We start from the raw sequence: 22,127 nt of genomic DNA on the forward strand, positions 1-22,127 counted from the left end.
TGGAGGCCAAAAACATAGTCCATAAATTGCATGGTTCTATATATTACACAGGCATACTGGCACTTCAGTGCTGGAATCAAACTAAAAGGTCGATAAAAGATATTTGAGTTCCAATACAAACGTATAATATCGCTCACTGAGGGAAAATCTACTTGGTAACTACTCAAGTAAATACTAACTCCTAATTCACACCAAAAAAGAGAAGCGAGAAATAATTAGCTGGTACATTCTCTGGCTTGTTCCTTGGATAAGTTAAGTCTTACCATTATGAAGCTTGGTTATAGATTCTAGAACTAGACAATGCTCAGGAGGCTGTAGATTCCATGTACAGCCTCGACCTGCAATAGTTGGGAACCCTGTCGTTGCAAGATGCCTATAGAATCAAGAAAAATAATATCAACATCTGGACACTTCAATTTCTAGGTACCAACCGAATGAAATGCTGACAGTACAGTCAGTACTTAAGCATGCAGCTCTCATAAGTTGCCTTCCGACCACTTAAGTTTACGCTTGTAACAATTGTTGCTGAACAAGGGCACCATTTCACTCAACGGTTATAGAGATTTTATTAGGTAATTTTTCTTTTTTCCTTTTCTTCTTCTCAGCCCACTTGGGTCCATAAATTGCCAAGTGTGTCCGACCAAAACGTCGGTCAGTAATCTGCAATTAGATACAAATATATTTGTTACTTAATAGGGAAAGATATTTAGTAGAAGAACAAAAATAATCCCGACCATGCAGATTTCATGTCTAAACTTCAAGAAAATCAAGGAAAGCAACTGCATAAATTCGTAAGATATCAGACCCTTGATCTCTTCTGGTATATATATTTTCAGGTGCCTGAGAATTCATCTGGGTGTTGGTTACATTACAGTTAACTTTACCCAATTACTAGAAATATAATCACCTAGGATCCATGACCATAACTTCTCGCCAAATTCCATCAGCCTAGAGATACTGTATATTTCAGCCAACGACTAATGCAATGCAACTCATTCCTATCAATGATTTTATTCACTCATAACATTAAGCATGTAAAATACCTGCATGTTTAAATTACCTTAATAAGGCATCCACATGAATCTAGCATTTCAGTCCTTAATGGATATTCAACCACCTAGATCGCAAAAGATAAATGTGAGAGAAAGGATCGTAGACAATATGTAAAGAAAATATCTTAAGCAGAAATGAGAAAATTACAACTGAGTAACTTACAATGAAGGTATCTTCTCCTACTAAGGCTGATGTCGATAGCTGTCCCATCAGTACTCCATAATCAACTTGTGTGTACGGTGGGGTAACACTAATGTAATCAAATGGTCCATCATTACCTGGACAAAACAATATTCTTGACATTATAATTTGGTGGTTCTTAAAATCATAAATTATACCATCAGTACCCTTAATTTAAGTAATGCCAGTGTTTACTCAACAGATAAATTTACGTTAAAACTTTGGGAGTTGCGAATTTTGAGAGTAGTATGTCAATAGTATCTTGGAAATAGTGCATTCTTCATTTGAGTCACGAGTATTACATCGGACCTTTTTTTTTTTTTTTCATCGGACTTGAATGATAATGTTGAATCTAGTCATTTATTTTACGCCAAATTGACCTTTGTAAGCCTAAGTTTATTTGAGTAGAGAAGTGTCGCATCAGATAGGGGGTTGGGTTATTGTCCTACTCTATTTTCCATCTATATCAAAAGCTCTAAAATTATTCGGGTACAAGTCTGATTTATATAGAAGCTGTCAACCATTTGGAATTCTAATTATCAGTTGATGAAATTATCAATTATTGCTTTTTTTTTTTTTTGTAACTGAAACGATTTCATTGATAAAATGAAAAAGAGGGGCGAGAGAAGAGTACAATAAGAAGGAAGACCCACAGGCGGGTTACAAAAAGGCTCTCCAATTAGCTAACATGGAGGCAAAGCTATAGGAGTGAAAGAGAGGGGAGCATTTACACCAAGTAATGACCAAAAAAACAATGGATTCAAAAGTGGCATGTAAAGTGCACTCCATAGCTTGGAAAATTCGATGGTTCCTTTCAGTCCAAATAGTCCACAGAAAGACTAGCTTTTCGTTTTTTGAAGGGATGTCCAACAAGAGTTAATGCGAGCAATTGAGACATATCTGTCGGGAGGGCAACCGACCAATCAAAGATGGATAAAATTCTGTTCCAAAGGGCAGTAGATAAGGGGCATGTAAGGAGAGTGTGCCCAATGGATTCGCTTTGCAGCTTGCAAAGAGGACACCAATGAGGAGATAAGGCCATATAGGGCATCCTGCGCTGTAGTTTGTCATGCGTATTTAGAGCTTGTAGGCTGGTTTCCCAAAGGAAAAATTTAATCTTCTTTGGGTAGGAATCCTTCCATATAGCTTTGTACAAATCTGTTGGAGGAGATGAAGTGTTGTTTCTTTGGAGATCAGTGAGGAGAGAACTGGTAGTGAATGATCCAAGGGGATCCAACCTCCAGGTGATAGAGTCCCTATTCAGAGAAGGCCTCTGTGAAGAAAGACAGTGTAGGAGAGCTACCGGTTCAATAATCTCAGCATCCTTTAGGTTTCTACGGAAATTAAGATCCCATGAATTTGTTTCAGTAGACCAGAAATCCCTCACAAGACCAAGTTTCCTGGTATGCAAAGCGAAAAGGAGAGGGTAAGTGCGACACAAAGGTTCATCGTTGATCCAAGTGTCTTTCCAAAAACAAGGGGAGGGAGCCCTCTCCCAAGCGATAGGATATTCTGTCCAAAATCAGAGAATTTAGCTTGGAAATGGCTCTCCATGGACCTCTGGCAGCAGGGAGAGTACGGAGGGGACTGTGATAGTCAACTATGGAGTATTTGGCTTGAATCACTCTTCTCCAAAGAGACGAATCCTCTGTTATGAACCTCCAATTCCACTTTGCTAGTAGAGCTGTATTTTTGGCTTTGATGCTAGTGATTCCCAGACCTCCAAAATCAATAGGTTTCTGCACAGTATCCCATCTAACCAGGTTTTGTCCCTTCTTGTCCATAGACCCCTTCCACAGAAAGTTCCTCACAATTTTATCAAGTTCGTTGGCAACCTTGGTTGGTATGGAGAATAAAGAGAGGAAGTATATGGGGAGATTGGAGAGTGTGGCATTGATAAGGGTGAGTCTGCCTCCTTTGGATATATGATTATGCTCCCAAGAGGAAAGCCTTTTTTTTATTTTCTCCATGACAGGGTCCCAAAAGGAGGGGGATCGAGGGTTACCATTTAGAGGAAGGCCGAGGTATGTGTTGGGCCAAGAACCCTTTCTGCAGTCAAATCTGACGGCCAATGATTCTTAGACATTGTCTTCCAAGTTAATGCCCATCATCTCTGTTTTCTGTAGGTTGGAGTTTAAACCTGATGCCTCTTCAAAAACCTTTATAAAGTTGAATAAATTCTGGAGTTTACTGTCTTTCGAAGATGAGAAGAGGAGGGTATCATCCGCAAATTGTAGATGAGTGATTTGTATGGGAGGATTACCAACAGCAAAGCCCTCAATCGCGTCAAAATCAGCAGCTTGTGTTAGGAGCCTAAAAACAGTCAACCACAAGAATAAATAAAAACGGGGAGAGGGGATCACCTTGTCTAAGACCCCTAGAAGCCCTAATTTTTCCTTTGGGACGCCCGTTTATGATGATAGAGTAATTGGCCGATGAGACAGCCTCTAATCCATTTCCTCCATGTTGTGCCAAAGCCCTTAGCTGAGAGAATACCGTCTAGGAAGTCCCAATCAACTTTATCGAAAGCTTTTTCAATATCAAGCTTGATGACTACCCCCTTTTTCTTTTTCCTATTCCATGTGTCAATGATCTCATTTGCAATCAGAGAGGCATCCAAAATCTGTCTGTTAGCCACAAAAGCCAATTGTGTAGCTGAGATTGTGTGTGGAAGGACCCTCTTAAGCCTCTCCGAGAGGACTCTTGCTATGATCTTATACATACACGATATCAAACTAATTGGCCGATAGTCACTGACTGTTCTTGCATCAATCTTCTTAGGTATAAGGCAGATATAGGTCTCATTAAGGCTAGCATTTATGATCCCATTCTTGAAAAAATCTTGGAACACTCTCATGATATCGGTTTTGAGAATGTTCCAAAATTTTTTATAGAATTCAGCTGTGAAGCCATCAGGTCCAGGGGTTTTGTTTGTACCAAGATCCTTAACAGCTTTCCAAACCTCGGTCTCAAGAAAGGGGGCTTCAAGGAGGGTTGACTGTTGCTGTGAGATGGGGTCCCAATTGATAGGGTGAGGTAGAAATCTGGTGCCATATTTTTTGGAAAATAGGTTTTTATAAAAGGATAGGAACTCTGCTTCTATCTCTGTATCATTAACCAAACTCTTACCATCCCTGGATAGCAGCTCAATAATGGAGCTTTTTCTACGTCTGGCAGCAACAACTCTGTGGAAGAATCCAGTGTTCAGGTCTCCCTCTTTAAGCCATTTCAATTTGCATCTCTGTCTCCAATGAGCTTCTTTTGCTATGGCCAAAGAATGTAGCTGATCTTTTAGTGAGATCCTTTGAGCCATTTGCACTGTTTGGATGGAACCTTCCTCTTCAAGGGAGTCTAGGATGTTTAATTCTGTCAGTAGCTGATCCTTGTGTCGATAAGAACTGTCAATGAAGTTTGCTTTCCAATCTTCTATCACAACTTTGAGGGCTTTGAGCTTTTGGATGAATCCATGACCTGGCCATCCATGAAGAGGATTGTTGTTCCACCAGCCTTCAATCAGGGGCTGGAAAGTTGCTTGCTGCAGCCACTCATTATCGAATCGAAAGGGTGTAGGGCCCCAACGGATGGCACCAAGTGCAAGTTGGATAGGGAAGTGATCTGATGTTTCCCTGTTCAATCTCTTAACCATAGCGTTAGGAAAATTAGAAAGGACCAAGTCAGAGCAAAGGTACCTGTCCAATAACGAGAGATGGGGAGATTCTCGGAAATTAGACCATGTATACAAACCATTGGTGAGGGGGAGGTCCCTCAGGTTGGCTGTGTCAATGAAGTTGTTGAATAATCTCATACTACGGGTGGGGCGGCGATGTGAGGATTTTTCATGAACCCATCTTGTGACGTTGAAGTCACCTCCCAGCAGCCATCTTTCAGCACAGAGAAAGGTGAGATTGGCTAATTCATCCTAGAAAAGGCCTCTATCTCTCGCTCTTGGGGGGCCATAAATTCCTGTTAGCCAAAAATGGAAGCCATCAGCAAGGGTGATACGGAGGGTGAGAGAGAAAGCACCTATTTTTATGTCATTGACTTTAATGGCCGGGTCATTCCAGAGGATGATGATGCCACCAGAAGCGCCAATGGAATTTTGGATGGCCAAGCAATGTTCCTCGAGCTCCAGAGAGTTTTGATGAAAAAACGGTCCACTTCCGCGACTTTTGTCTCCTGAAGGATCACTATGGTTGGGTGATGCTTCTGAATGACACTTTTAACATGGGCTCTTTTTTCTTTAGAGCCTATACCCCTCACGTTCCAGGAGATAACATTCATGAGATAACCAAAGACCCTTCCCTTGTGTGCGAAGATGAGGGGCCATCATAGTTGATGGATGAGTAAAGACCAGCTAATTCACGAACGAGTTTAACTTCTTTCTTCTGTTCCTGGGTCTTTTTTGTGGTCTTTGTAGGGAGAGGGAGGATACCAAGACCAATAGTGTTGAGCCAAGGGACTACGACTTGTAGATAAGCCGAGGGGTGTTGCGTACAGTCAATGAATGGCAAGAGGGTTCGGGACTAGGTTGGGCAATGTTTCTGGCGCGAAAAGAGGGGCAGGAGAAGGAAAGGCGGGTGGAGTAGGAGGTGGGAGGGATGCCAGTGAGGAAGGGTAGGGGCTGGAGAGAAAGTTTTCAGAATCAACCTCAGATGGAAGAGGATTTGTGGTCAATTTGGTGCCAGAAACGAGGAAGGTCTTTTTTGATGCAATTTGATGGGTTTTAATGTATCAGATGGAAAAGATGATGGGCTAGGTAATGTGTAGGAGAAGGGAAAGGACTGTGGCAGAGTAGAATCAATTATTGCTTATTTTATATAAGCATGTTTGAAAACGAGTAAAAGAGTAAAGCTATATCCCCTTCCAACCTTGAATGCAGTTAAAGTTGTCGAGATCTATATCCCCTTTTTTACACGATACCATAGAACGAATTGGGTTACTGTATAGTAAGACACAGACAGGATTTATAAAATAAAAAAATAAAAAGGAAAATTATTGCATGTTCGTGCATTCACATCAGATAAAATCTATGAAGTGTGGAGACTTTAATTTTGACACATATGTGTCGTGAGTCTGATATGCGTAGGATATTTCAACTTTCCAATTTTAACTAGAGTAACAATATTCTCGAATAGGATTCTCCATTATTCTCCCTTTTAATAAATTAAAGATTAAAGATATCATGATTATGAATTAAAATAATTGTAACATAAAAAAAAATAAAATGCATAAAAATAGATGTATATGTGTTTCTACATGTTCTTAGTATTTTAGAAAACAACGTGCTCTATCGTCCATGTCTGTGTCTTACTTCTTAGAATATAAAAAGTAACAATAAAGGAAAGAGAGAACTGAAGTTCAGATGTGATACCAATAAACTGCTTAGCTCGTTCTATAAAATTCTCAACTGGAATTGTGTGAATGACTGAAACGTCAAGAAACCCAGTAGATTCCAGATTTGGCCTTAGAACATCAGAAACAACCCACGGATCCATCTCAACAAAGTGCACCTAGAAGTTGCATAAGCAGAAATTATGTGAGAGAGAAAAAAAAAACAGATATAGAGAATAATTGTCACTGCGATGATAATACCATGTATCAAGTCATTCCCTATCTAAATATAGTTCACAAGCTGCTTAATCAGTTAGTTATTTCTAAAAATTATGGATCATGATTTACCAAACTAAAATGAGATACAAATTATGAGCTCCCAATTGATCTAGTACCTCGGAACATCCACGGCTCATAGCTTCAATACCAACTGATCCAGTACCACTATACAAGTCTAACCAACGACCAGGCCTTAAAGATGCGGGACAGCCACCAGCAGCCTGCATGCATTTTCAAAGTACATTATACTTTTCCCATTTTTTCGTTGCAGGATAGCTACCAGCAAGCTACCCAAGTATGAATAGATAAAATTTTTTGTTTTAGAATGAGCTCTGGAACTAGAAATATACGAATCTTTAATCAATTGATAAGTTAGCAGAATGATCAGTTAATGTGATAGCAGCTAATATTTAACATTCAACTCCAACCTGCAAAATATCAAAAGCTGCACCTTTCACAACTTCCATCATTGGTCGTACATCCAGGCCCTTTGGTGAGAGTAGCTTCATTCTTCGAGCACTTCCCCCAAGCACCTGAGGTAGCCAACATAGCGGTCGAATTGTTATTGAAAGGAAAACAAGGAATCTTACAAATATTGCTACAGATCTAAAGAGAGTTTTTGTTCATACCCACCATCATACGAAAAGTTCTGTTACCAAAAGACTTTCAGAATCAAACTACACAATATTTCTCTCCCTTCGCTCCATTTGGAAATTTTGATATCAATGTTACGAAATCACAGCTTAAGGATGCCTCATCTTGTTCCCAGCACAAAGCACCAAACAAAATGCAAAAAGGAAGAACACTCGAACCTGAAGTAACTTATGGGTCTCCCGTTGAGGTTTAGGATCCCCGGCTGAAATCTGCTTGCCTTTCCCCGATTTTGGCACTTCTCTTCTTCGCTATAAGGCAAATCCACGATCGAATATATTAAAAAGCAGCTCGAACGAAGAAAGTTAAGCATTACCAAATACCCAAACACTCAATGTCGTAGCCGGTAAAATAAATTGCACGATTCAAACAGCAGCTAATAATCCAATGTCACCGACAGTCACTCATCTCAAAATTATTCTGGTTCGAAAAGAAATTAAAGTAAACAGCCATTATAGAGAGAGAAGAGAACCAACATTAGTAGAAGGTTCAGATAAAAACTCGTCGGGGTCAAGTCCATATTGCTCCAATAACTTCTTCCTTCGGTCCGTCACCGCTTCACTCCCAGATTCTGAAACCAATACACAATTGAAAGTTAAATTATAGCAAAATGTAAAGGATACAACAAAATCCTTTATCCACTTTCTCCGACATGGCATAATAAAAACTCACTGTACGAGCAAACGATAGTAGAAGACGACTGATGAGCGCTCAGTCTGGAACAGATATTGACGAGTGGAAGATTCAGAGAATACAAGCTAACGTCCGCAGAGATATTAGCACTGGCGCTCAATGAAGAAAGAACCGGGAACGAAGAAACCGCCATCAATGCAGCTTAGCGCTAAACTTCGGATAGCTCTACAAAATTAGAGGGAAAAAAAAATATTCGTCGTCCTATCAACTTAACACACCAGTAACTAAAATCAATGGGCCAGGCCCAATAACTGGTGCCTATAATTCAATAGCCCATTTAAGTTAAATTCGGGCCATCACCACAATATGAATATCAATGGGTCGGGCCGAATAACTCGGGCTCATAGTTTTTCAGCCAGCCCAATGTATTATATTAGGGCCTTCCCCACAAAATCCTGCTACGTGAAGACTAGAAGGGATAGCTACAAAACTAAAGATAGTTCCGTAAAGTTCTCATTTCCTGTTCGTATTTTAATAAAGTGGTCTGCAATAGCATAAAATGATATTTTTATTTATATTTGGGAATAAATTAGAAATGAGAATAATAAATAATAAACTTAATTTTTGTTGTTTCCAAAATTTCTATACACTCTCCAGAATATTTCTAAAAAATACGAACAAAAAATATAAATAATTGTTAAATATTAGTTTTCTTAATAAATAAATAATAAATAGGGACGTTACCAAACAGACACTAAACTTCTCTAATATAAATTACATATTTTTCTCACTTAGGTAACTTAATTTATCCTTTAAATTTATGTTAGCTTAAAGTACAATGTTAAATAAAATATTAACATTCACCTAAAAATGATATAATTGAAAAATATTAAGACATGAGAGATATAAATTACATATTTTTCTCACTTAGGTAACTTAATTTATCCTTTAAATTTATGTTAGGTTAAAGTACAATGTTAAATAAAATATTAACATTCACCTGAAAAATGATATAATTGAAAAATAGTAAGACATGAGAGATTATATTTAAACTTTTAAATAACAGGGAAGACTAAAATATATTTTTATCCACAAATCAATTAAAAAATATTTTTGCAGGAAAAATAAAAATTTGGACGATTAATGTAGGTTAGCTAATTATTATCATGTTACAATTATTAATATATGAGTTACTGTTATGATAACCAATGTCAGTATAGTTCATCACTGTAGTTATTCCCTTTAGGTCAGAGATTCGATCTCCCATATCTCTAAATTATTGGAGTAAAAAAAGTTATTAATGGTAGCCAAGGTTAATTATGAATTTATGTTATATCATTTGTTGATTATTAAAGTTAGTTCATTTATTAATAAATTCTAAAAAATGAAATATAATTTATTTTAGGAAAATTTATACTCATTAATATTTTCGAACACCAGAATAGGTTATATTCGTTGTACCAAAAAACATACTCATAAATATTTTAGAAAATTGGGCTGTAAATTCAAATTTCAAAAGAAAAGATTATAATAAATAAATAAACAAACAGATCTTTGAAAAATCAAAGACAACGTGTTAAAGAAAGCCGCGGGAAGGGGTGACACGTGGCAGAAGAATTATTGTTTAAAAGAGATCAGGGCCGTTGGATCGCAATCAAGTAGTGGCCGCGTGGGACCCAAGGAAGAGTAACGCAACCGTGATGACTAATAATTGTGGAACGAAGTGAAACAATGGATTGCGTCAGGGATTCGTCGACATCGCCGAGCTACGAAACCAAAACGAAATCCACTGCAACTCCGAGCGCAGCAACTGCATTGTGTTTCTCCGAAGTTTCTCCGTCCGATCTGTGGATCCGAGCTCGGAGAGAGGAAGGAGGAACCCGCCGGCACCGGAGAATGGGGCTCTGCATCTCGAAGCCGGAGGGTCGCGCCCGAGGGAGATTGGTTTCGTCGGGAAAGAGGAATCGGAGGCGGAGAAGAAGGAGTATCAAGCGGCGGCCGTCCTCTCAGAGGCTTGATTCGTCTTCTGCACCCAATCGTCCTCATTCTACTCCTACATGTGCAGGTTTTTACATGCACTTTCCCTTTTCTCTACTTTTTAACTTTCTTGTCTTTATCTCTTTTTCTTTCTTTCTTTTTTTAAATCGTGGATTCTTTTTATGGTTGGCGATCGGATTTGGTGCATGTTCTTCAGCAGCCTGTCAGATATTAGCTGCATTATGTGATGATTAGTAGTTTTTTTTTGTACGAGTCTTCGGGAAAATTAATTGATCTGTTTTCCCATTTTTCATGTTATTTGATCTAGCTAGAGGAAGTGTCGATGCGGCATGGTTTGATTCTACTTCAGTCCTTGATTCAGAATTGGACGACGAGTTTTATAGCGTTCGTGATGGTAGGTTTGCCTAATTTTCTTCAAATTAATGATTAGTGAATCTTTATTGCAAGGATACATATGATTTGGAGTATGCTCAGCTACTTTCATGCTCTACCAAATAAATCAGAATATCACTAATGTAATTACAAATAAATGCAGATGTGTTGTCTCTGAACGGCTCTGAGTTCGCATCCAGATTAAGTGTTTCTTCTCCAAAGCATCGAAACACCAAGGAACATAATGAAAATAATGTGTCAAATCTTGCTAAGAGATCTAGTGATTGCAGAAATGATTTGACCCCCATTTTTGTGGATGAAGTTTCCACAGAGGGTGAAAATGGTAAAGGAGGCGGCGAGACTGCTGAGTTGAATCACTGCGGGCTTCTACCAAATACTTGCTTGCCCTATCTTGCTGCTGCTGGACCCTCGCTTGAAAGAAAGAGACAAATCAACCAAGGAACCCCAAGTCTAAGGAGAAGAGCATCTTCAAAACTCTCATTTAAATTGAAGGAGGGGCACAATGATCAGATGATATGTGAGTGCTTCCACTTGTTTCTTCACGTCCATAGATTTTCTCTTGTGCGTTCCCAACTGTATAATTGTATGAGTATTGAAATTACCAATGCTATAATTTGGAACCATTGAGCCTTGTGTAAAATATGTGTTAATTTTTTTGCCAGTTTCACCAAGGGCACCTTTACAAAGACCAATAGCTGGCATTTCAGTTCCTCACTGTCCAATAGAGAAGAGAATGCCTAATTGTTGGTCGCCTATTGATCCCAATGTTTTCAAAGTCCGAGGGAAAAATTATTTTAGGTGAGCCCATTATGTTGTAGTTATTTCTACGTCTTTTCATTTCCCTTTTAAGTCAATTTTACAGATACTATAATGGTATTCTAATAATATCATAAGCACTTACAAAGTGAGGATACTATGTTCACGTTTTTTCTTTCTTTTCTCAATTGTATGTTTTGGTATTTGTTTACTCTCAGACTCCTAAGTCATGCTCTCATACAATTTACTCATGTTTAGTTCAGTAGCTTTCTGTTTACCTGTGAGTCTAAATTTATAACTAAATCCACTAAATTTTTTTCTTGACAGGGATAAGAAGAAAGAGTTTGCTCAAAATTGTGCTGCATTTTATCCCATTGGAGCTGATGTCTTCTTGTCTCAGAGAAAAATTGATCATATTGCCCGTTTTGTGGAACTTCCTGCCATAAATCCAGCTGGAGATGTCCCTTCTATTCTTGTAGTGAATGTTCAGGTGTCTACATTTTTCACTAGTATTCCTTTCCTTGATGTCTATGTTACCATTCAGTATTCCTTCCCTTGTTCTCATTTTGGTCTAAAATCTCAACCACGCTAGACAGTATTTCACTAGCAATTTGAACTTGGCATTTACCAAGTATGTGGTAGCACTTAAGAACTACAAATTTTCATTATGTTTGTAGCTATCTTCATATCATGTATATATGTTAGGAGATGCTTTGCTGTTTGTTTAGCTCGTAAGGCATAATGAGATTAATTTAGTTATTGGATATATTTCATTGGTTCTAGGTACCCTTGTATCCTGCTACAATCTTTCAAGGAGAAAATGATGGTGAAGGAATGAGTTTGGTCATGTACTTTAAGCTATCTGAGACTTATTCGAAGGAGCTTCCAAATTCTTTCCAAGAACATTTTACTGTAAGTTATCTGAAAGAAACTGTATGCTTACAGTTTTCTCTTATATTTTTCTGGCTATATACTGATATATTTCCTGGATCTTGTCCTTGAAAGCTTTTTATAGTAATTCTCATATATTCGACTTTCTTGTTCTCATTCTGGAAAAATAATTTTTGAAAGAATTACACATTACGTTATTGTAATTGGTTTTTTTTCCTCTACAGAAATTAATTAATGATGAGGTCGAAAGGGTTAGAGGTTTCCCTCTGGATAGCATTGTACCATTTAGGGAAAGATTGAAAATTATGGGCAGAGTGGTAAATGTGGAGGACCTTCATTTGAGTGCAGCTGAAAAGAAGCTTATGAATGCTTACAATGAAAAACCTGTCCTTTCACGACCTCAACATGAGTTTTACTTGGTAAGCATTGCTCTTAGCTATGAGATGTTTTGCTATGTACATGGTTGTTGCTGCAATAGATGACCTTTTAGTTTTATTAGCTCGTATGATAAGCATCCTCCACCCCCACTTCCCTCCCAAGACAGTATAGTTTTATTAGCTCGTATGATAAGCATCCTCCACCCCCACTACTATTTTTTAGCAGGAAAAAGAAAATATTTGTTTTCAGCAGGAAAAAGAAAAGCTGGGTTTTGTGCTAAGGTGGGAAGAAATGTTTCTACGTAGTTGGCGCTAGTGCCATAGATCACTTTTTAGCTCTATTAGTTATCGTGATTTCTAAAATGAACACCCATCCCTTAGGGAAGCTCAAGTCGCTTATAACTTACGCTACTATTACCTTTTTACTGCCAGATTATTTGTTTTTAGAAGGAAAAAGAAAATAAGGGTTCTGTGCTAGTGTGGGGAGGGGATAAGAGCTGTTTCATTCATTTAGTTGTTAGATTCAAACCAAAATAGCAAGATATTTCTTATGATTAAATAATCATTGAGATAGGAGGAACCCTAAGGAAGTCATTTTACTGATTTTCGTGTATTTATCCCAGTAGATCAAATGTGGATCACTTGGTAAATGCATTTTTTCCTTGGGAAAAATAAAATAAGCTGGGGTGTTATTCCGTGCTTGCCTGGGGAAGAAAAATAAGATGGCAGTACGTCTCTTCTAATAAAAAATAATAATAATAATTATGCAATCTTTTCTTGGGAAGGAAAAGTGGATATTGGAGGTTTTTTGTGTTCTGAATCTTACGTGCCAATCTTATCCTCAACTTCTGAACTTTATTTTCCCACTTATTTGCCCGACTTTTTTTTTCTCCCTTTCCTTGTTATTGTGTCTAGTTTAGTGTTTAAAATGCTGAAGCCACGCAGGAAAGTTTCACTTTTGTTTTAAGTGGCTGCAAAATTTGTCCTTTTTGAGTAAAAAGGCATGAATCTAACATAAAAGTGATGTTCTATTGGGTTTAGCTTAGAACAATTAAAGTTTCTTTCTGACCTTTTTTTGGTAAGGTCGTGATAATTTAATAGGAATTCCGCACTATTCTATACGAAGCACATTATCTAGTATTTCCTTACATTACAATATTTACAAAGAAATCTTCTCTATCATCCTCTTTTTTCAAAAAAGAAAAAGGTGTCTCAGTAAAAAAATAACTGGTCCATTATGGGGCGATATCAGATACATTCTTACTTCTTTTAGAATCATATCCTGCAGGGGGAGAAGTACTTGGAAATCGATTTGGATATGCACAGATTTAGCTACATCTCAAGAAAAGGTTTCGAAACGTTTAACGACAGACTGAAGCTATGTATCTTGGATTTTGGCTTGACCATTCAGGTAACAAATAGTGTTAATCCTCTCTCAAGAAAGGATATGGTTTCTTACAATCCTTATTTGCTAATATGCTGTGTTGTAACTTCAAACAGGGAAACAAGACAGAAGACTTGCCAGAACACATGTTATGTTGCATTCGACTAAACGAAATCAATTACTCTAATTATCAGTCATTAGGTTGTTAAGTGCAGCAAGATCGTCAGCTATTGATTGATTTCAGAGAGGGAGGCCCAGAAATAAACGCAGTGCTGTTCAGTAAATATAAGGTTAGCAACAACAACAAAAAATAAAAGCATCGTCCATATTGTAACTCATTTTGGCACAAACATAATGTATACTGCTATATTCAGTGTGTAGATCTTGTACAACGATTCTTTGTCCCTTTTAGTTCTGTTAACGATAGGTAATTCTTAGATACAGAATTTGATAAATACAAACAGAAAAAAAAAAAAAAAGGTCCAAGTGCCATTTTTCTTGTTTCTGTTAACATTACAGAATTGTAAGTTTCTGAATTGAAAATGAAATCATTGGTTTATTTGGGGTCTCTGAAATTTTGGGTAATCTATTCACATATTATTGAAATGTTTGTGAATCGGAAGATTTTAGACAATTTTTCCAGGAGCATCACTTCAATATTTCTATCGACATGACATCGATATTTTAATCCTCAAGTTAATGGCTACTTTATATATCTACTAAGTTAAGGGCTAACATACTACAAGAATCATTTAGTATATATTTTTGAGATTAAAGTGTCATTTTATAAATTTTAGAGACTGAAGTATCGTTTTTCGATCTCGAGATGAAAAATATACCTTGTTGGGAATAAAATTCGGTTTTAGAAAGTGGAGAATATTTTTCAATAGAATCGCAATAACAGAACCTTCAACATTTCAGTTTGCTTCTGATAATCTGATGATTATAATGTTAATTTAATTCCAATTCTCTAATCGTCTATTACTGTGCAAAAACGACTTCACCTTGGAAGTTGGTTGAATTTGAACAACCCATTTTTCCTCCAACAATTTCATTTACGATTCTATTCTGTTCAACATATTTGAATTCAGTGGCCAAATTGGACGAATTCAAACCTTATGAAAAATACCACCGACAGAATTCAAGTCAAAAGTTACAGCACAAGGAACTGAAATTCTGAGCAAGATGCCAAAAAGATTATGCATTGTGCTGGTTTAATATTCCTCTTTGGAATTCTTCTTCAGATGTGGAACTCCTATCCTAAAATACCAACTTTTGATCCACAATTTAGATACCATCCTTCAAGCAAAATATCGAGATCTCGTAAAATATTGACCGTCGTCATAGATATTTACGATAAAATTATAAATAATTCGTAAAAAGATCTTCACGTTTCTAATTATTTAGGTTCATCCTTACCTTAGTGATAAGTTTGTCGATATTATTTTTGTATATCTCAATATTTTCATTATGTTTTGTTAACATTTCTATAGGTATTTAAAAAAATATTTATGGAGCCCATATTATGAATGTTGATGAATATGTTGAACGCGAGTACGGATAATTGAAATAGATCCAAATTTTACCCCAATTAGATAATGATTCAAAGGCAGCGTAACTATGAAATTCTAGAATCCAATATTACAAAATAGAAGCAGAACAATGGAGATTTTAAGAGAGAAAATATTAAGAAATTGACCCTAAATGGCAGGAGAGCCCATGCAACGTCCAAAAATGGAAGAAAGAGAGCATCTTTGAGCCCTTTCTTGGGGAGGAGATGATGAATTTGGCAAACCAGACTCCGGAGTCGTATTTTCTGTCAATTTTGCATCTCCATTTCTTTCCGGGGTCGGAAGGTGCAGTTCTTGGCTCATCAGGGATGGCGAGGTCGGGCTCGGTACAGTACTTTTCGGCTCGAGTACTCGGAGATGGTCGTCCCAAATAAGGCCGGAGGAGCCTTGCCTTCGGAAGGAGATTGATGATCTCTGCAATGTTGTCATGGATAATCTGTAGTTTTGATGTGTGTTTGATTTATTTTCCTTCTCTCTAATTGAGAGCTTCTTTATTTAATTTGTGAAGAAAAGGGTCCATTTTTAACTGACATAACGGTTCTCTTTGTGGGGTTATTTGGTTGGTGTTGCTTGTGGTGAGCACTTCATTGAAATGAACTCAAATTTGGTAAAAAGGATGAGGATTGGTTGCATCACCCAAAAATTTTGGTTCTCTCGTGGATTCAGTTTCGTTTGGTAGTTTTTGAGTGTTTTATTGGTTAAAATTCATCGTTCGTAGGGAAGAAAAAGAAAAACAATAAAATTACAAATTGTGAAGTATCATTTTTTAAGCCAATGGCAAAGTGGCACATCATTTAATAAAGACATTAATTGAATTTTACATATTTTTATTTAATCCAAATATATTACTTGGGTCTTTTTCAGGACTATTTTGTGACATTACAATTTCGTATTGTTGTAAACTTGTGGATATTCAAAAAAAAAAAAAATTGCTCCTTCATATAAACCGTAAGCGTCAGAAACATTCTCAATTCTTATTTCTCATTTTTAGTTTTATAGAAAATCTAAATATTTGACAACTATTTTTTTCTTGTTCCTCATTTTTTTATAGAAATTTTAGAAATAACAAAAACAAGTTTCTTGTTCCAAGATAAATAAAAGATAAAACTTGTTTCTTGTTTTCTAATTTGTTCCAACATAAATAAAAGATATTGTTTTATCATTTTTGTATTCATGTATGTTGATCATACTTATCTTTATTAATGTGGAGGAAACAAATACAAGAAACAAAATATTCCCAAACACACACTAAATTTTTAAATTATTAGAAGTCATACAAAAGTTTTGTTTTCCACAAGTGATTTTTATCATGAATGTCACATAAGAATTTAAAAGATGTATAAATAAATTTTAAATATTTTATTTAAAAAAGAAAACTAACTATTTTTCATTTTCCTAAATATAAAATAACACAAAATCAGAAGTCCATAAATGATGTTTATTTCTCACTCAACAAACAAAATTATGATACCAGTACTTGAATATCTTGTCACAAAGAGGAGATTGGTATTGATATAAAGTTTTATTGCATACTTCAAGAAGGGACAGAAATATATAATTGTAAACTTAAGTGAAAAAGTTGACAAATAAGTCACCCTTCTCACTCAATACTCAATAGTATATATGAGATTACAGAGAATTTTCTCATTGTGTTTCATTTCACCAAATGAAACATTTGGCTAATTGCTACTACAAGTTTTAATCTTAGAGATGAATACCCACTTGTATACCAAGGTACTGCCCAATGTTATATACACCACAGCCATTAGGGAATCAACACTCACCCTTGGCAAAACAAGAGAGAGAGAGAGAGAGAGAGAGAGAGAGAGAGAGAGAGATATGTGGAATTTTTCCTAGTTTTAGCTTTTAGGTTTAACAGGCTTGGCAACTCTTCCTACAGTATCCTAAAGCACTTTCAGAACCCACCATGTAAGTAGGGTTCTTTTTGCACTCACCCCTTTTGGCCCATGAAGCGCAATTTTCGTTCTCATCAACGCAATCTAGACGACGACTTGGGCGAGTTGGCTTCTCGAAGGATCTCACATGAATCCATTTGGTTGCAGACCATTTCTCGCCCTCAATCACGGGGCAACTGCCGTGCAAGCTTTTGACATCTGTTGTTGCATCGAGATGGAGACTGAAGAACAGCAATGCATCACCCTTCTTCGCTTTAACTGCAACCAACAGCCAAGTTGTAGAACCATAAAGAATGTATAATTCAATCCCAGAAGCTTGGAAAGATGGACGACAAAAATAGAACAGAGTCATCATAATGAAAATTATAGAAAAGAGAGTTCTATTTATGTGATTGTTTAGATATAAACATCAATGCAATATTTTCCTCTTTTTTTTTCCTATTATTTTCTAATTAAGAACTAGAAATACTCCTTACTGGGCATGCCTTGCCATAGTAATGGCGTCTAGATACGCCTTCTAAAACGTTTAGAAGCCTCGCGAACCTCCCAAACTAATTGCACAACTAAAATTTTTTTAAGCCAGACTATATACCGAATAGACTATAATGATGTACGCAAGCATCTCATGGAAAGGCAAAACTCTCATAACAGAGGGTCAAATGTATCCGAAGATTGAAAAACAATACAGATACTTATTCTCAAGTTGGCTCTCAATAAGGTATTTTAACCGGTAAAGAGCACCCTTTATCAAAGCCCAGGAATGAAGATCAAGTTCAGAAAGATGTTTTCAGGGAAGGTCTAGCAATGATAGATAGGCCATCCGAGGCCTCTTCTGAGTTTGAAATGTAAATTAATACATTGATGACTTATAATCTATACTCATAATAACACATAAAAAACAATTACCTACCTGCATAACCCTTACGAGCGCAATCAGACCAGCTGTCATCCTTTTCTTGAGATTCTTTAAACTGCAGAAGACAAAGTAATAAAAATTGAAATGTGTGGATATAATTTGTTTCCATTTTTTGCAAAATAAAAGCAGACAGAATTTTCAGAACTGCTGCCATACCTCTGAATTTGGAAAGATGGTTTCTCCACCCTTTTCAACATTGGATAAATACATCAAGACTGTGGCTACTCGGTGGCCACCTAACTCCTGGTTCACCTTGTCGTGAAAATAATCAAAATGTGGTTCATACTTCTGACCATTCTCATAGTGCAGAATTTGAATGGACTCTCCATTTTCTGATATTAACAACAGTTTTAAGAAAGTTAAGTGTGGTAGCTTTATAATCTTAAAAAGATAATGAACATCAATGACAATGAGCACACAGCAAACATACCTGCTGGAAGGAATGTCCATGCAGCAATCCTGGCCTCAACGGCAGCAACTATTTCATCCTTCAAAGCACAAAACAAATCATATACATCATAATTAAGCTTCAAAGCGAATTGAGGGGTAAGCCATGATTTAAAGATCGAATTATTGATATGTCAATAAAGTATTGCTAAACATAATAATCATATAAAATAAAATAAAATATACTCATGTCTATCAACAGTCACTTTCTTAAATAAATATTCTAAAGATCATTCTCAGTATCATCAATTATTATCATTACTAGGATCAACTTATTCTTTACATTTTGTCATCCATGTTTCATTAAACTTGGTGGCAAAAGTAGTAATGGGATAATTTACAAACTTGCAGTGTATTGCATTAACTACATAACTGAACTTCTATATTTTAAAATAATATAACAAATTAGTATTACTCTTCAAGACTTGAAACCTCAATACATCTTCTACTGAAGTTTATTTACGAAGGAAATTCTGTTCACTAGAAACAAACAAAAACCAGGTCCTCAAACACCTGAGTATCAACAATAATCAACTGTCACCCTACCAATCTTCAAAATGGAAATCTGCTGGTTTTGTCAATGATCTCTCCCGTAACAGGATCATACTTGTAGAGGAAAAATTGGGGAAATTAACATCAGGATTAAGCCCATTTCAAGGGAAGAAATCAAGGATGTTCATGTTGCCAACAGTATCATTGACAAGCTGAAACAGTATGGATGATGATAAGAGGAGAGGGCAGATAGATCCTCCCTCATGAAATATAAAGGGATATTGTTGACAACATGTCAATAAATTGGAATGTTGATTGATTCTCCCCCAAAACGATGCTCCAACATGACATAGGGTCAAATCAGACTGGGGCAATGACTAGACTCCAAAAATTAAACAATTTTCTCACTTATATTAAAACATACCTTTCTTACTATATAAACATATATTGATATCAAATATCACTTATGCTACAAAAAAACATACTATTCACTATCATTCATGACTTGTAATGTGGTCGGCCTAAAAAGTAGTATTCAAGAAAATTCTTGAATTCAAATAATTCATATGAGTTCACACAGTTTACCTAAGAAGTTGTTTTCTTAGAATGTAGATCAACACCAAGATATTAGATAACATGTCCATAATTCCATATACTGACATCTACGACTACATTTTCATTCTCACCTAATTTTACAAACACATACCATGACATATAATCTTTAACATACATAATCACAAAATAATTAAACCATGACTCCGACATTATAATGCTCCAGGCGCTGTAATTTACAAAGCGTAATAATAAATCTAACAAGTTCAACACAAAAAGATGATTCAGATGAACTGACACACCTGGGCCTTGTGAAGGAACATGCCAGAACTCGTCCGGACTTCACTACTTACACTCTTACCAGAATTATTATCTGCTACCATTGACTTCTCCAATTTATCCTTGGCCTATTCCAAAAATAACAGAACCAAACCAACATATATAAATACCCACAAAACTAAAATCTAGACTAAAACAAACAATCCGTTCCTTGCTTCACTCACCAGATCGATTAGATGGTCACATTCCTTATCAGATAAAAATCCCTTATACAAAAATGCCCTGTAGATAAATACTTTTTGAGAAGAATATAAAGAAACAAATCGCCAATTAAGTATATCGTTAAAAACTAAGTGATAGAAAATGTGGTTGACTCATAATCAAGCAATATACGAGAGATGAAAGGAACGTCAAATTAGATCCCCTAAGGAAACAGTAATGACCTGGGTTGCCAGGAGAGCTGAGTGACTCGTGTTGGATCGAAAATGAGCGGAGAGGGTTCCCCCTTCAATCGAAGTACAGATCCACTTCTGAAATCCGAAAACAATCGAATCCAAAACCATGAATCAGTCGATGCGTGAAACAAAAATGGAGAAGAACGAGAAGAAGAAGAAGAAGACGAAAAGGATCATACATTTTCTTGTGCGCGCGCATGTCCGGCAAGCGAGCCAAGGCAGTGAACACGAAGAGAAAACAAAGAGAAAATGAGAGGAACCGCGGGGAATCCATGAGCCAGGCGTCGTTCCTCCGATATCAAATCGGAGAAGGAAAGAAATAAACTGAAATTGAAGGGAAAGGAAAAACAGATGGATTTGAATTTATGAGGAAATTCAACTGTCAAAGACAATGAAGGAGAATCAGTGGGGTGTTGATCCAATTCAAACTCGGAAAGTTTTTTGGGTTTTTCTCTCACGATTTAACCACATTCAGAAACTTGCAATATGTTCTCTCTTTCTCACCACGCACGATTTTGACTATTACAGAAACCCACCCCATTACCGTCAATCTTGTTTACAGTTCTTTTATTCCTAAATTATGAAAATTATATCTAATAAACCTATAATTTTTACTTTTTTTTTTTCCTTTTAAATGTCTAAATTGGCGTCCGAATTTGTTAAGTTTAACGGTGCCTAAATTTTAATAGCTTTTTAATACATTACAAACTATAATTTTTATATCGATGACCCATATAAATATAGTTTAGGGGTAATTGAGATCTACTCTTTTTTAAGGTTTGAGGTTATGTTATTAATTTTCTCTTTTTTGTACGGGATGAGAGATCAAACTCATAGTTTCTTGATTCTTGATTCAAGATATATGTTAATTATCGTTGAACTATATTCGCTTTAACAAAAATTATGTTCTTCGAAATAAGAAAAAAAAACAGAGAAATTATAATTATAGGTACGATAATTATTTTTCTAATAATGAAAATTATAATTTTTTGATTGAGAACATATATTTTAATCGGAGATGTTTTCTAATTAAAAAAAATGAGTTTTACTAGATAATTTCACCTTGACTTTTATCTCAATTTAACCAAAGTCTTTTGCGGGTTCTAGTTCACTAATAAAATTTGATCGTTACCATATATGAAATTTTTGAGGTAGAGAAATTATACTAAGTCAAACAATAAATAAAATATCATCTCAAAAAAAAAAGTCAAATAACAAATAAATAATATTCAATACAGTCCTGAATCCACAACAATTCACAGACCAAGTTGCGGACGTTAAGATATCAGTAACCAATAAGGAATAGTGTAATTTATTTATATTAAATAGCCTATGGCCTACAAACATTACTGCAAAATGGATTCCTCATTTTTACTTTGGTACAATCCCGATAATAAGACTAAACTATTGAGACTTAAAACATCATTTAAAATTTGAACCGCGATTATTAACACTAAATGGATCGATAATATTGAAGATAAATATATTATTATATATATAATTAAGAAAAATATACATATATGCATAAATTCGGATTGGATTGGGTTGACTGATTTTTTAAAGGTTGAACCCG

The 22,127-nt window shown here is 36.0% G+C and overlaps 3 protein-coding genes across 6 annotated transcripts; 1 reads left to right on the forward strand and 2 right to left on the reverse strand.

Moving 5' to 3' along the window:
* On the reverse strand, positions 1-8,365 carry LOC111006220 (methyltransferase). 3 transcript variants are annotated; one of them, XR_002600836.2, is made up of 10 exons: positions 8,167-8,365; positions 7,971-8,065; positions 7,656-7,745; positions 7,272-7,376; positions 6,960-7,064; positions 6,605-6,743; positions 1,216-1,331; positions 1,061-1,117; positions 462-660; positions 1-373 (listed from the first exon to the last, which is right to left on the reverse strand). XR_002600836.2 is itself a non-coding variant. In XM_022278011.2 (9 exons), the coding sequence occupies exons 1-9, from the start codon at positions 8,318-8,320 to the stop codon at positions 544-546; spliced, it is 978 nt and encodes a 325-aa protein (XP_022133703.1). In that variant the 5' UTR covers positions 8,321-8,365; the 3' UTR covers positions 1-543. The 3 variants fall into 3 exon arrangements, 2 of the variants coding, with proteins under 2 accessions (XP_022133703.1, XP_087978581.1); XM_022278011.2 differs by having other exon boundaries at positions 1-660; XM_088122455.1 differs by lacking the exons at positions 6,605-6,743; positions 6,960-7,064; positions 7,272-7,376; ... (1 more) ...; positions 7,971-8,065; positions 8,167-8,365 and adding an exon at positions 4,363-6,598 and having other exon boundaries at positions 1-660.
* Positions 8,366-9,850: 1,485 nt separating this feature from the next.
* Positions 9,851-14,501, forward strand: LOC111006428 (uncharacterized). Of its 2 annotated transcripts, none has more exons than XM_022278372.2 (9): positions 9,851-10,192; positions 10,433-10,519; positions 10,661-11,035; positions 11,181-11,316; positions 11,602-11,764; positions 12,058-12,186; positions 12,390-12,584; positions 13,816-13,953; positions 14,043-14,501. In XM_022278372.2, the coding sequence occupies exons 1-9, from the start codon at positions 9,859-9,861 to the stop codon at positions 14,133-14,135; spliced, it is 1,650 nt and encodes a 549-aa protein (XP_022134064.1). In that variant the 5' UTR covers positions 9,851-9,858; the 3' UTR covers positions 14,136-14,501. The 2 variants fall into 2 exon arrangements, with proteins under 2 accessions (XP_022134064.1, XP_022134065.1); XM_022278373.2 differs by having other exon boundaries at positions 13,831-13,953.
* A 2,551-nt stretch (positions 14,502-17,052) lies between these two features.
* On the reverse strand, positions 17,053-21,081 carry LOC111006412 (putative prolyl 4-hydroxylase 7). The gene is made up of 8 exons (XM_022278352.2): positions 20,734-21,081; positions 20,543-20,629; positions 20,324-20,381; positions 20,123-20,227; positions 18,760-18,817; positions 18,486-18,661; positions 18,324-18,384; positions 17,053-17,671 (listed from the first exon to the last, which is right to left on the reverse strand). The coding sequence occupies exons 1-8, from the start codon at positions 20,826-20,828 to the stop codon at positions 17,370-17,372; spliced, it is 942 nt and encodes a 313-aa protein (XP_022134044.1). The 5' UTR covers positions 20,829-21,081; the 3' UTR covers positions 17,053-17,369.
* Positions 21,082-22,127: the final 1,046 nt, after the last annotated feature.

Source organism: Momordica charantia (genome assembly GCF_013281855.1).
Source record: "Momordica charantia cultivar OHB3-1 chromosome 4 unlocalized genomic scaffold, Mcharantia_2.0 BLBB01000004.1, whole genome shotgun sequence".
NCBI classification, from domain to species: domain Eukaryota; kingdom Viridiplantae; phylum Streptophyta; class Magnoliopsida; order Cucurbitales; family Cucurbitaceae; genus Momordica; species Momordica charantia.

Bases quoted from the DNA above. Each gene is read 5' to 3' on its own strand.
- LOC111006220 (XM_022278011.2), bottom strand. From the start codon at position 8,320: ATGGCGGTTTCTTCGTTCCCGGTTCTTTCTTCATTGAGCGCCAGTGCT. The intron at 7,377-7,655 runs GTTCGAGTGTTC...TGGCTACCTCAG, and splicing joins AGACCCATAAGTTACTTCAG to GTGCTTGGGGGAAGTGCTCG. The intron at 7,065-7,271 runs GTTGGAGTTGAA...AAATGCATGCAG, and splicing joins CAGCTTTTGATATTTTGCAG to GCTGCTGGTGGCTGTCCCGC.
- LOC111006428 (XM_022278372.2), top strand. From the start codon at position 9,859: ATGGATTGCGTCAGGGATTCGTCGACATCGCCGAGCTACGAAACCAAA. The intron at 11,317-11,601 runs GTGAGCCCATTA...TTTTCTTGACAG, and splicing joins CGAGGGAAAAATTATTTTAG to GGATAAGAAGAAAGAGTTTG. The intron at 11,765-12,057 runs GTGTCTACATTT...CATTGGTTCTAG, and splicing joins TTCTTGTAGTGAATGTTCAG to GTACCCTTGTATCCTGCTAC.
- LOC111006412 (XM_022278352.2), bottom strand. From the start codon at position 20,828: ATGGATTCCCCGCGGTTCCTCTCATTTTCTCTTTGTTTTCTCTTCGTG. The intron at 20,630-20,733 runs GTATGATCCTTT...TTCGGATTTCAG, and splicing joins ATGCGCGCGCACAAGAAAAT to AAGTGGATCTGTACTTCGAT. The intron at 18,662-18,759 runs GTATGTTTGCTG...TGTTAATATCAG, and splicing joins ATGGACATTCCTTCCAGCAG to AAAATGGAGAGTCCATTCAA.